Source organism: Electrophorus electricus, chromosome 6 (assembly GCF_041902795.1).
Source record: "Electrophorus electricus isolate QZ-2024a chromosome 6, ASM4190279v1, whole genome shotgun sequence".
In the NCBI taxonomy this organism is placed as follows: domain Eukaryota; kingdom Metazoa; phylum Chordata; class Actinopteri; order Gymnotiformes; family Gymnotidae; genus Electrophorus; species Electrophorus electricus.
Genome location: NC_137502.1, coordinates 29,687,540 through 29,699,759, shown reverse-complemented (window position 1 = coordinate 29,699,759; position 12,220 = coordinate 29,687,540). Strand labels below are relative to the sequence as shown.

General features: G+C 44.4%; 1 protein-coding gene across 37 annotated transcripts in view; it reads right to left on the bottom strand.

Annotated features, from left to right (window-relative positions):
- pleca (plectin a) overlaps window positions 1–12,220 on the bottom strand; it is a 94,424-nt gene that overhangs the window by 21,376 nt on the left and 60,828 nt on the right. For 36 of the 37 annotated variants that reach the window (XM_081716306.1, XM_081716307.1, XM_081716311.1 and 33 more), the window contains 18 exons: window positions 11,282–11,359; window positions 11,071–11,163; window positions 9,044–9,210; window positions 6,866–6,981; window positions 6,354–6,460; window positions 6,017–6,136; window positions 5,672–5,767; window positions 5,244–5,371; window positions 3,887–3,980; window positions 3,622–3,776; window positions 2,839–3,181; window positions 2,580–2,657; window positions 2,243–2,404; window positions 1,952–2,056; window positions 1,458–1,553; window positions 1,221–1,346; window positions 948–1,100; window positions 314–468 (listed from right to left, as the gene is read on the bottom strand). In XM_081716306.1, coding sequence (XP_081572432.1) covers window positions 314–468; window positions 948–1,100; window positions 1,221–1,346; window positions 1,458–1,553; window positions 1,952–2,056; window positions 2,243–2,404; window positions 2,580–2,657; window positions 2,839–3,181; window positions 3,622–3,776; window positions 3,887–3,980; window positions 5,244–5,371; window positions 5,672–5,767; window positions 6,017–6,136; window positions 6,354–6,460; window positions 6,866–6,981; window positions 9,044–9,210; window positions 11,071–11,163; window positions 11,282–11,359 — 2,372 coding nt within the window. Of the gene's footprint in view, window positions 1–313; window positions 469–947; window positions 1,101–1,220; window positions 1,347–1,457; window positions 1,554–1,951; window positions 2,057–2,242; window positions 2,405–2,579; window positions 2,658–2,838; window positions 3,182–3,621; window positions 3,777–3,886; window positions 3,981–5,243; window positions 5,372–5,671; window positions 5,768–6,016; window positions 6,137–6,353; window positions 6,461–6,865; window positions 6,982–7,099; window positions 8,384–9,043; window positions 9,211–11,070; window positions 11,164–11,281; window positions 11,360–12,220 lie in introns of those variants that run through there. The other variant, XM_081716342.1, reaches the window with a different exon arrangement.

Here is a 12,220-nt window from a genome sequence, read left to right as displayed (position 1 = left end):
AAAGATAACAACTGAGCTGATGCTTTGCTTCTGAGAATGGAAACCCAGGCTTCAAAAATACAGCCTTGAGCCACCTTCTTCAAAGCTAAAGTACAAACAGTGAGACTAAGGTGCTTGGGTATTAATTTGTCACACCTAACCCAAACCTTTGATCATGGCTTTTCCTGACAGTTTGTTTGCTAGGTGTTAGGGAACAGCTGACAAAGCTAGTAGAGCAAGGGCAAACATAAATTCTGATGCACGAGAGCTGCCCCAAAGCCAAGGTGATTAAACATCTGGAACTCAAAGAAAGGAGCAGACTGTATTCTTTTACCCCGAGCTGCTGTCCACGGCCTCCTTGTTGATAGGTGGGATGCTGAAGCAGACGGATGGCACTGTTGCCTCTGCACTGCCGGAGCCTCGCACCTTCCACTTGAAGGGCTGAGAGTTGTTCAGCAGGATGCACTCATCCCCCCTGTGCACTGTGATCTAGATGAGACATGCGGACAAAACGAGAGGCCCTGGAGACTTAGCGAAGCCATGTTTGAGATGTTCTAGCCAAATATGCACCATATCACAGAGGTTAGGACTGATGCATTTGGCCTATTCAATAAATAAGTGGTATAGATATTACGTGTATAGTGATTGGGAGGGAAATGGTGTTTAAATCAATGAAATAATAAAAATAACAGGGATAAATGTATAGATTTTCAGAGTTCTGGCAAAACTGAGCTGAGAAATACAGCATCATTTAACAGCTGAATGCTTTCCTTGCTAGTGTGGATGTTCAATTACTTGCCATTTTTTTTCTACACATAGTGTCTATGATCCCCAAAAGTAGCTAAGTACGAGGTACTGGTCAAGTAGATCTAAGGCTGAGAACCAAAAAGCTGCCTGTACATTCTACAGCTTTTTTCAATTACAGCCTAGGGTCATTACCATCACTTGACAAAGCGCCTTCATCGTACCTCTATCTGTTTGAAGTCACACACCGCCTGAACGGGCAGCTTGCCTTTCACGGGAGTGGCAGGGTGTCTGGGTTTCAACTGGATGATATTCTTGGCCCTCCTGTTCAGGCCGTCCAGGTGAGTCTTGAACTCATTGAGTTGCTCCTTCTCATCCTGAGTGCCACGAGGACAGATGCATGCATGACATTAAGGACATCAACCAGCATCAAGGGACCATTGCTATGGAAGAGAACTATGGAAAATGGAAACTTGAAGAAAGCAGATAGTACCCACCACAGCATCTTGCAAGAGGTCTTCCAGACGTGTGACGGTGATGGAGCGGTCACACACATACTTCTTCTTCATCGACTCCTGCATCTTCCTTATCTTCTCCTCTGCCTCTTTTACATCTGCAAAGAACTGTTGGGCAGGAAACTTTGGTCAGTGGCCAGTTTTGCTTTGATGGGTATGGATGGCAAAGTCCAGCATAGAGGCCCTTTTGCGCTGCGGTAGTGGAGTGCGGGGAAATACCTGGAAGTAGGCGGTGTTCTCCTTCAGGTGGCTTTCGATGCAACAGCACAGCTGCAGCATCCAGCTCCACTGGGTCTGCATGGCAGCCATGAACGCCTGTGGAGAGCACAGGATGACGAGGTCAGACCCGAACAGAACGACAATGATGGAATGACGATGACAGAATGACATGATGGTAAGTTATTTACCTTTCAAAGTACTGTCAGTTGTCAACTGTCAAGCCAGTCAGTGCTATATGTGAAAGTAGCATGAAGCTACTTAAAAGATTTTAAGAGTATGACTATGGGCAGTCTTTGAAAGGGTTTTTGTTCATTTGTAGGCTGCAGACAATTATGAGACATCTACTGGGATTGTGGAGAAGGACTGAGTGCTAAGATAAGCTTTTTGGTAAGCTAAACACAAGCTTACCTTAGGCTTAGCTTAAGCCTTACTTACCACAAGCTAAACTAAGCTAAGCTAAGCTAAGCTAAGATAAAGGGGGGTTGGTGCCTTGCCTCCAGAGTGTTCCTGGCTGGGTGACCTTCTTTCAGCAATTTTTCACCAGTGGCTTGAACGCTGTTCACCTTCTTCTCCCTCTGCTCCAGCTCTCGCATCAGGCCCTGTCACATGACCAGCATTACACCACGCATCCAGTTCAGCTTATTGTCCCATTTCACTGCATCTGCGCTTACTCAGTACAGCCAGTACAACCACTGCCCCATTTCACTTAGGGTGAAAACGTAATAAAAGGATTCTGCAGCTGTAGAAATACTTCATGACACTGGAAGGGAGGGGACAGGCCCTACCGAGTAGTTGTCCTTCTTGGCTGTCATGTTGGTGTTACGGTCACTCCAGTCATAGTTCACTTCCTCTTCCTCTTTCTCGTTCAGCCACATCAGCTCTTTGGTGGCCGCCACAACGAACGCATGCAGCTGTGTGAGGTGGCGTAGACGGGCCTTCGAGGAGTTCTGCAACAGGAGGACAACAAGAAAAACAAGAAGAGAAGAGATGACAAGAAGGCAAACCTTATGGCAAAACTTTTTATGTTGGAACAGTTGCCATTAGTTTTGTAGTCAAAATGGTAATGCCCAAAAAAGATGAAGGTTGCTGTAAAACTGGCAGGGCTTGCAGATGAGAACCTACCAGCAGTTTTCCATACTGCAAGTCCAGCTTGCCCAGGTAGTCTCTGTATGCTCCTTTACTGGCAGGGGTTAACTGATTCTGAAGGGCAAACCAGAGAAAGACATTACTGAATATTATTGGAAGCTTGTAGTAACAAGGCCTGTCCATACTGCTGTTAGTCAGTATATTAAAACGTTAACAGATTATCCATACTGGCCTTCAAAGTTAAATAAAAATGTGGTTGAACGAAATGAATATTCAACACATCCTTTCAAATCACCTCATCTGCTCTCGCACGGTCAATCTTGGACTTGAAGTCCTCGATAGACTGATGTAGGCCGCGATGGCTGCCCAGGTGGGACTCAACGGCGGGCAGGTCGGCTCCCCAGTCTGCGGTGTCAATGCGCCTCTGGTTCTCCTCCACCCAGGCCAGCAAGTCCCGGACGTAACGGAGCGTGACTTCATCCAGCTCGGGCCGTGTGCGCTGTGGCGACTGCTGCAGGCCCTGTGCCACGGCCACCTGGGCCATGGACGGAGCCACGGTCATCGCCGTCACGCCCGACTTCACACGTAGGTTGTACTCACTGCGCAGGTTCACCAGGCGCTCATGGAGGCGGTACACCCTGGAGCGAAACACATTAGTACAAGGTAATACTGTCCTGAAAAGTTTATGCTGGAAAAATGTGTCTAGATAGAAACAAATTCAGGGAGCAATGTAGTAGAAAACTTGGAAGCCTGGAAGAAAATTCCAGAATAGTACAGAATGTTTGGGATGACTTGTAAAGCTGACAAAGATGATATAGGACATATTATTACTAAAGAAAGTCCACCAGAATTTTTTCTTCCATGGAAGCTATTGCAGGAGCTACACAAATGTCAAGGTAGCGTTAGCATACAGAAATGTTAGTCTTGGTTCTCAAAGTACATATTTATTATCACTAGTATAATATTAGTACAGTATGATAAAGTCACTTGACAATGCTGTGAGAAGAGCAAACATTGATATACACATCAACTAGCACTCAGAGCCAGGCCTATGAAAAACAGCTGCAAATTCACCAACCTCCTATACATCTGTTCTGCCTGAAGGTGGCGCCCATCCTTGAGCAACTGCACGTCGTTAAAAAGGATGCGTATCATGTTCTCGGCCTTGTCCAGGTCCGCCTCAGTCTCCGCCGCATGCTGCGTGGGCTTCCCGGTCCCCAGCAAGCGCACGTCCTGTCATTCACAAAGAATACCGTCAGTTTCCACTGACCCAACAGCGCCATCTGCAGGTGCTCTCGAGGGTCACAGCGAGTGGGTATGCTTTTCCACAGCAGGTGTCTCACCATCTGAAGCAGCGTCTCCACCTGGTTGAGCTGCTCCTCACACACGCCAGACTCCATCTGCACCTTCCCCACCACCCTCTGTAGCTTCTCCAGCCTGCACACGGCACACACACACACCATCACTGCCCATATCCACACATTTTGTCATAATGCTGCGGCAACCGCAAGTCTGCTGACCAAAACAAGGATCTCAAAACTCTATGTGGTACTTTATAAATAAGAACCTGACAATTGATGAAATTTAATAAAAAATGCTAATCAATAGATAATTAAATCCTAACAGTGGGTAAAGTCAGCCTTTTAATAAAGGCAAATATTTTCTTTCCATAATTTTTAATGTCAATTATAGAAGGCAATTTTATGTCATTTAAACACGGTTTCAACTATCTTTTTTTTTTTACAATGCTCTTTTTTCATTTTGGTGAAAGATCACAGAGTTTACAAGACAGAGAACACAGCCTGCATGCCTAACAACCACCAAAGCAAATAAACATCAGCTTAAAGACTCATGCCCTCTTCTGGCGAAGCAGGTATTCTAGTCTATGACTGTAGTTCAAAAAAGCCATGGCAAAGGACAACAGATCGAGACACTTCACAGTGTCGTGGTTGCTAAGTGTATCTCTCTCTCTCTCTCTTTTTCTCTCTCTGTGTGACCATTGCACTGGTTTCATGAGCAGAAGGAGCAGAGACTCTCAGTCTTGAGGCAAAGGGCCAGCCCTCCCGAAAAGTGCCGTCCTGTTTATTTCTGATTCTCCCTTCCATGACATCCTTATGCTGCATATATTCATTGTAAGATGGATTGCCTTATAATTATGCTACTGTTAAAAAAGAAAAGAAACAAACAAAATGTTTGACCTCTGCCCTGATTTTGTGAAATCTTTCTTCGACTATAAAAGTGACATAATGAGCAACCAATAAAAAATGGTAAGGCCATACATTCTAAACGAAATCGAAGCTCGTCCGTGTTCAGAGATTTACGAAATACTTACAGCCTTGTGCTGAATATTCATTTCGTTCAACCACATTTTTATTTAACTTTGAAGGCCAGTATGGATAATCTATTAATGTTTTAATATACTGACTAACAGTACTCATAGTGTGTTTTGTGAATCAGTATTATTGTAATCTCAGATCAGTCAACAATGTCCCAAAGCTCAGTATTTATTCATAACAAACAGCGCCACAGCACAGCTGACATGCATTTCTTCTCTCCTATTCCGCGACTCGTCGCTTTATTCACGCTCGTATTTTTGTTAACATAGCCGCGTGCAATGCAATGGATCAGACGCAAACGTTTGACCTCCAGCTGGACGTGACCCAACGATGGGCTAAGAGTCAGCATGTACGGCGGCCTCACCGCTCGAACTCGGCGCGGAGCAGCCGCTCCCGCTCCAGTATGGCCCCGTGCAGGCGGCCCCACTCTTTCTCCACGTCGATGGGATGGTAGCTGGAGGGCACCTTGATCTGCCCTGCCTGCACTGCACTCTACGAAGGGGCAGGAGGCAAATTCAGACACACCAACAAACAGAATACACACAGAATACTCTAGAAATATTTCTTTGCTCTAAATATTTATGCTGTGTAAACACTCATATGCAATGCTCCTAAAATATATGGAGAATTTTGTATTGTGCTGAAGGAGTTATTTTGTGCATGGCTGGATATTTATTTTCTGCACAGAGCTGTTATATACAGACATTCGGTTCGGGTGAAATCCCATCCTATAAAGATAACTGATCTGGAATGACATGGCTTGCGAGTACCACAGTGGTGTATGTCATTTACCTCAAAGGCCTTGTAAATATGTTTGGAGCGGTTTTTGTCTGCCTCCTTTGCTGGCAGCTCTGTCTCCTTGAATTTGAGAAACTGGCGCCAAAGCACCTACGATGAAGAGACACAGTTTGCGGTCGCAGTGCCTCACGCCAGCTAGGTAGATTCTTACAGCAGTCTGCTGTATAATTTACTGGAACTTAGTGTTGTTAACTGTACCTACTGTCACTGTATAAAACAAAACTTGCACACAACATATGTTTTAAACATACATTGCATCTATATACCTACATACCTCTAGCCTCAAGTTTCTGCGTCATGGGCATGTTTGTATCCTGTACTGCAGTCTGAGAGACTGACCTCTATCTCCTCGTAGCTGGGGGGGAACTTCTTCTCCTCAAACACGATGATGTGGTGTCTGATCCACTGCAGAAGCATGGTGACCACCTCGTAGTACTCCTGCCAGCGAAGCTCCAGCTCCTGTCGCACAACCGCCAACAGCCCTTCACCACTTAGTTCAGGGTTCACTTCAGAAAGGGTAGCAGATGCCTGATGTCTGGCATTCTGCTTAACCTGAATAAACTAAGCCATGCTCGTGAAATCGTCACAGATCATCATTCCATGACTTGTTCTGCGTCATTCATGCATGCGAGTAAATATGGTTTCTTATTTTTTCGGGATGAAAAGCACGACTCACATTGGCCTGGACTCCATCCTGTGCATCGGGAACCCTTGGCATGACATCGTACAGGGAGGAGACGTATGTAATGATGGACTTCTCATCAGGGTGCGGCACGTCGACGTCTGCCCACAACAAGAAAGCAAGCGAAGCTCTTTACATTAATGAAGGGCTACAGCAGAAAGGAGCTGCAAAGTGATTGAAGACTTACAGGCAGTACAATCATTATTGCTGAATGCCTTCAAGGCAAATTTATAATTCTGAAAATCCAGCCATGACAGCTTATCAGAAGATCTGACAAGTGTGTTGGAATAAGGATTGTGCGCTTACAAAGGCTTACGAACAAATTACACTTTCATGCAAAAACAAAGGTAAGACTGACTTGCACAGACAAACATGACAAATTATTTGCCGCTTACAAATCTGATTTTTTTTCCTTATACCTACAGGCATAACACTGTACACTCTAGATGTATGACAGAAAAAACAACATTCCTGAGCCTCAGGTAGTGAAGAGGGATTTATTTTACCTTCTGGGTCAAGCAGACGGGTGACGCCCAGTTCTCTGTCTGCCACAGCGAAAGCCTGCTCCAGGTTCTCCAGGTTGGTCTGTCTGTACACCTTATTCATGTCAATGAGACTGGGCCTAGAGAAGAGAGGAGCAACAGGAAGCCAATTCAGAGCTTGCTTCTGCAGGAGACATATGTTTACATGAGCACAGTAACAAGCTGATGTAGCCATAAGAACTCAGGAGCTGCTTTCACCGTGCTGGAGCCGAATATAGTCAAGACATTTCCAGATATCTTCTCTTGTATCGAGTCTGTCGTTTTTGAGAAGTCTAGTGACGTGATTCTGAAGGGGTTCTTTGGAATTTGGTCAAATGTGCTTTAATTACATAACTTGGCCTGAGGGAGGGTAGGTAATGCTGAAGAATAAAGCTTAAAGTAAGAGCAATGTGATCTCCGACAGGACAACCACCACCCAGTGAATAGATCAGAAATCAGTCACCACAGCAGGTTAAAAGAACATTTGCTTAAAACCTATTTGCTTAAGGATTTATACCCTACACCACATTTGCTCAACAGGTTTCTCCCGCTGGGCTGCCAAGAAAATAATTATGGACAAACCCTCAGGCACATACTGTGTACTACTTCAGTGAATATGAAATATCACTTCAATGCGATTGTGGTACATTAAAGATAATCCAACATCCAACATAAAGCTAAATTAAGTATACAACAACTGAGCTGAACTTTCCCTCTTCGAGAGATGATCAAAATATCGCCTCGTTACGCAAGTCAAACCCTCATCTCTACATGCAGCGCCCGTACACTTGAGTGCCTGTTTGGGTGTAGTAGTAGTACGCCTGAGTCCCGGGAGGCACCTCGGTATAATACGCCCTTCTGTAGAACAAGGTGTCACTGCTCATGGGGTCCCATAGCTCGACACCCCCGTTGTGGGGTATGCGGCCTGCATGGGCCCTTGGGCTTGGGAGCTCGGGGCCAGAGACGAGGGTGCCCCCCGGTGGCACATCCTCGCACAGCATGACCACACGATTGTCCAGGTCGCGGGCGGAGCCATGGACGTTGCTGGGTGCACTGCCACGTCCCTTCCGTGCGCGAAGCTTCCCTTTCAGGCTGAGCATCGGAGACAGAGAAATCCCAGAAAGCCCAATTGATCCAGGTGGCTGCCCTATGGGAAACTTTCTAATGCCTTCCCAATGCCTTTTCCATGACATGCATAAAAAGTGGGGAAAGTCTTTCCGAGGAAAACATTTCCATTCATGTGACGATAATCCGTGCTAATTCCAGCCATCCTTCCAGATCTAAAAATTATATTCCATGTGATGAAGAATCAATTGTAAATTACAAGCGAACAAATGCCATACGCCAGGTTTTTTGTTGTTGTTTTAATTACACGTAAAAGAAAACAAAGTGGTGGTTGGTGTTGTTGCTTTCACTGTCTGATGGGTAATTCGTCTCTGCAGACAGAGGCATACCTGCTCCGTGCAGGCACACGCAGAGCTTTAAAAGCACAGCCTCTGGGAACACTCGGCTACGCCCCCCCATTTAGGTCTCAGATTTCCACATTTATCTTTAATCCCTCACTCTCACTTTCATGTTATAATATGATATCATAGCAAGCATGTGTGTGCATGTGAGAAAGAGAGAGACTGCATCTAAAAACTATGCAGAGAGAAGCTTTTATAGGTCAGTAATAGTTGTGGCACCATATATCTTGCGCAAATGTACAATTATGAGGAATGAGAATAAATCATGAAGACCACATAAGAAACAGAAGGGCTCTGAGGACGTGTTGTTGGCATTAGCCCAGGATCAGCAGTGGGGAAAGGTCCCAATGAATGAATGATGAGTCGCTGTTAAACCGAGCATATTCCGTCAGAATAATTTAAGCACGGAAGTATTAGATCCATTCAGAGGATAAGATGGTCCTTTGAAACCAAATCATTCTTGATCTTACAGCTAGGCATTTAAAGGCTGATGAAAATGAAGCGTTTGCCATGTCTCTGAAACAGAGACATATACGAAACATGGCCTACAAATACAGAGGGTGGAAATGAGGCAGGAGGAAAAGATTCTGCTACATATCCTGAAAACCAGTAACCCCACCCACCCTTACTGAACACTACCTTGGGAGTTCTCTTCAGTCACATGTGCAGTGCACACGTGGCTTCGTGCAGTCCTCACCTGTGTTTGTGGATGATGGCGTTGAACAGTTTGCCGTCTCTCCAGCTGGTGGTGAAGTTATCGCAGCGCATGCCGGGGTAGCCCTCCACCATGCGCTGAGACCAGAGCAACAGCTTCTCCTTGGCTGTCATGTCATCTGACTGACCATTAACCTGGATGTCTGAAATCTGGGGGGTGAAGATCTGGTTTTATGGGACTTGTAGTGCAGAGTAAGTCAAAGTCAGGGGATACTCTGATGGTATTAATTGTTCTTATGGCATGCATCACAATAATGTGTTTATTTTTCTTTTAGGATAGAATAAGAAAGATGTCAGATAACATTCAGATGAATTACATTTGGGATGTTCAAACAGAGTGGAATGATGTAAAATTGATGTACTATTGATGAACTGCACTATTATGTTCTGAACAGTCCATTAGGTTGCACAAAGTGTCATCACTCTTCTTAAAATTAAAAAGTAGAGACCATAATAACACCCTGAGATACTTGCAAAGATATGTTGCTAAGATACATTGGTGGGTAAATATGGCAGCTGGGGTGATCATGCGATTCTTACAAAAATATGTCTTATGATCATGGGTTTGGTAATCTTCTGAGTTTTGGGTTGCTTTATGGTTGTGGTGTGTGTGTGTGTGTGTGTGTGTGTGTGTGTGTCTACAGTGATTCATCATCAGGAACCCCCTTTGGCGTAATCACTTCTCGTGGACTAAAGCTGAAACCACATATTTATCTTTTATAAGTGCATCCCTGTGTGCTGCTGGGGAACTTGGCCGGACTCAAGTGGTGAGCCACTGATTTGCACGCACGCATGGTGAGTCAGGCATCACGGAAACACCCTCTACCCTCTCACTTCAGCTTTATGGGAAGCCAAAGAGCTGTGCCAGCTTCCCTCCACTGCGAACAGAAAGCTCCGGTTCAACCGTTTTGCACAATGCATGTGTCCAAAGAGGAAGACATGGTTTTGTTTGAGAACACAGATCACAGAAGTGTCATTAGAAGCTCTAATTAGTTCCACAGTGCTCTGTGGTTACTGGTGTAGTACCGTGTCCCTGACATCAAACATCTACCATCAGATGCAATTCAAGAAACACTTCCAGCTTCTGCAGAAAGGGGTTCACTAACAAAGTGGCATGATGGTTCCAGGTGCAGTTGGTCAGTTTCAGAGCTACAAAGCAGCCATGCCCCTCCATTTGGGGCTAAGGACAAGAAAGGATTGAAGAGAAAGCATGAAAAAAAAGCAAAAGTAAATGAATGAGTATGAAAGCAATGAAGAAATTGGCAGTCTGGTGAGTCATGAAAACAGCCATGCCAAGGTGCCCTCTGCCACTTCCTTATGGGAGACACTGAGTCATTGAGGTGGATGGACACAGTCCCAGACCACAATCCCAGACAAGCCTATTTTAACTTTAAAGGAATCCGCTTCTGTTCTCATTTTCCATCTATAAAATAATGGACTAAAAAAACCAAGGGTGTTCAAGTTTCTCCATTTTAAAAATGGATCACTTTTGCAGAGGTCTGAAGAAAATAAAACGTTTTGGCTCAGTAGACCTGCCACAGAGCACTAAATGAAAGAGGCTTTCATTGTCAGTTTGAACTGTTTAGTCTGAAATGGGCTGGAGAAACGAGAAGGATCGCGTGCAGAACTGGTAAAGCTGGGTGTGGACTTGGGTTCATAGGTGGAAGTAAAACATTAAATGGTTTCAGAATACAAACACTGATTGTACTGTGGAGGGTGATGCAGACGTTGAGGCTAATTCAATTATTTTAAAACTGCTGTTCCAGTAGCTCATCTAGATTCTGTAAAGGATTCTAGTTGCTTGCTACACAGCAAAAATCCAAGAACCTGCTTCAAACAATGAGCCCCTTGAATTGCACACAATCATATGGAAAAAAGGGGGGAAAATCCTTTGCATTTGATTGCGCCGGAACACACACCATCGGTTGAGAGGTGGCAACATGGTGTGGGGCTGAAACAAAACTAGCAAAGTGAATGAATTTGCTGCAGACAGGCTTGACTGGCTCATACCTGGAAGTGAAGGATGATGGTCCAGATCAGCCCAAGGGTTAGCTTGGGGTTTCCGTCCGCTATGTCATCATTCCGGATATTCACCAGCTTCACCTGCCACAAGGGATGGAACGTGCTGTCATGAGGAGAATGTGTGCGATCGTGGGTGTGATGCCCAACATGCCAATGCGAGCGAGAGGGCTGAAGGCAGGGGCGTCACAGGGTGCCATACCTGTCTGTGTTTGAGGAAGTCTAGGGCGATCTGCACGTTCTGTAGCTTGTGGAAGCGCATGCGACCCTTCTCCCGGGGCTGGGGGGGGCACAAACACAGCAAGGGCACAGCAGGGGTCACTGGGAGGCATTTAGGAGAGCTAAAGCTAAATCCTCTGAACAGGCAAATCCAGCTAAGTGCTAAACCAGGTCAGTATGTTTACACTGGGCAAACTGTACCTTATACTTTAACAATGTAAAACTGACAAAGTAAGAAGAACATTTAAAAACAGCGAATACTCCAGACAGTTCACATTACCTGAAAACTTGTCTTACTTCAAAGAAACAGTACCCTTTGTAATTCGACCTACTAGTCAATCCATGATATTAAAAAAATAAAATAAAATAATATATATATATATATATATATATATATATATATATATATATATATCACCTGTAAGCATAGTGCTCAATTACATTAACTTTAGTCATCTAATGTACATCTCTAACTCTAAGGAGTTGTATTGCCACATTGAATGCTATGCACAAGATGACATCTGGTGAAATTGTGGAGGGAAATGCAGGATTCTATCCAGGCCATGCACTGGAATGTCAATCAGTTTAACAAACATTTGACCAATCAAAACCAGAGATGATAGAAGCCAGTCTTAGTGACTTGCAGTGTATGATGTCACTCAAAGGTAAATGATCCCATGTCTGAAAATATTAGACATGAAGCAATGCATAAAAATGAATGGTGAAAGAGAGGAATTTGATTTCTGTTAAATGCTATAAATATTCAGCAAGTTTTGCAGTTCATTAAATATTATACAAAATACCAGTAAAGCAAAACAGAAAAAAACTTAGTATCTATATCTGCCAAAGTTCATCTATGCATTATTATTCAATCATTACAAGTTGAAAAGTTGACCTCAAAGCAATACTATCTAAAGTTGGT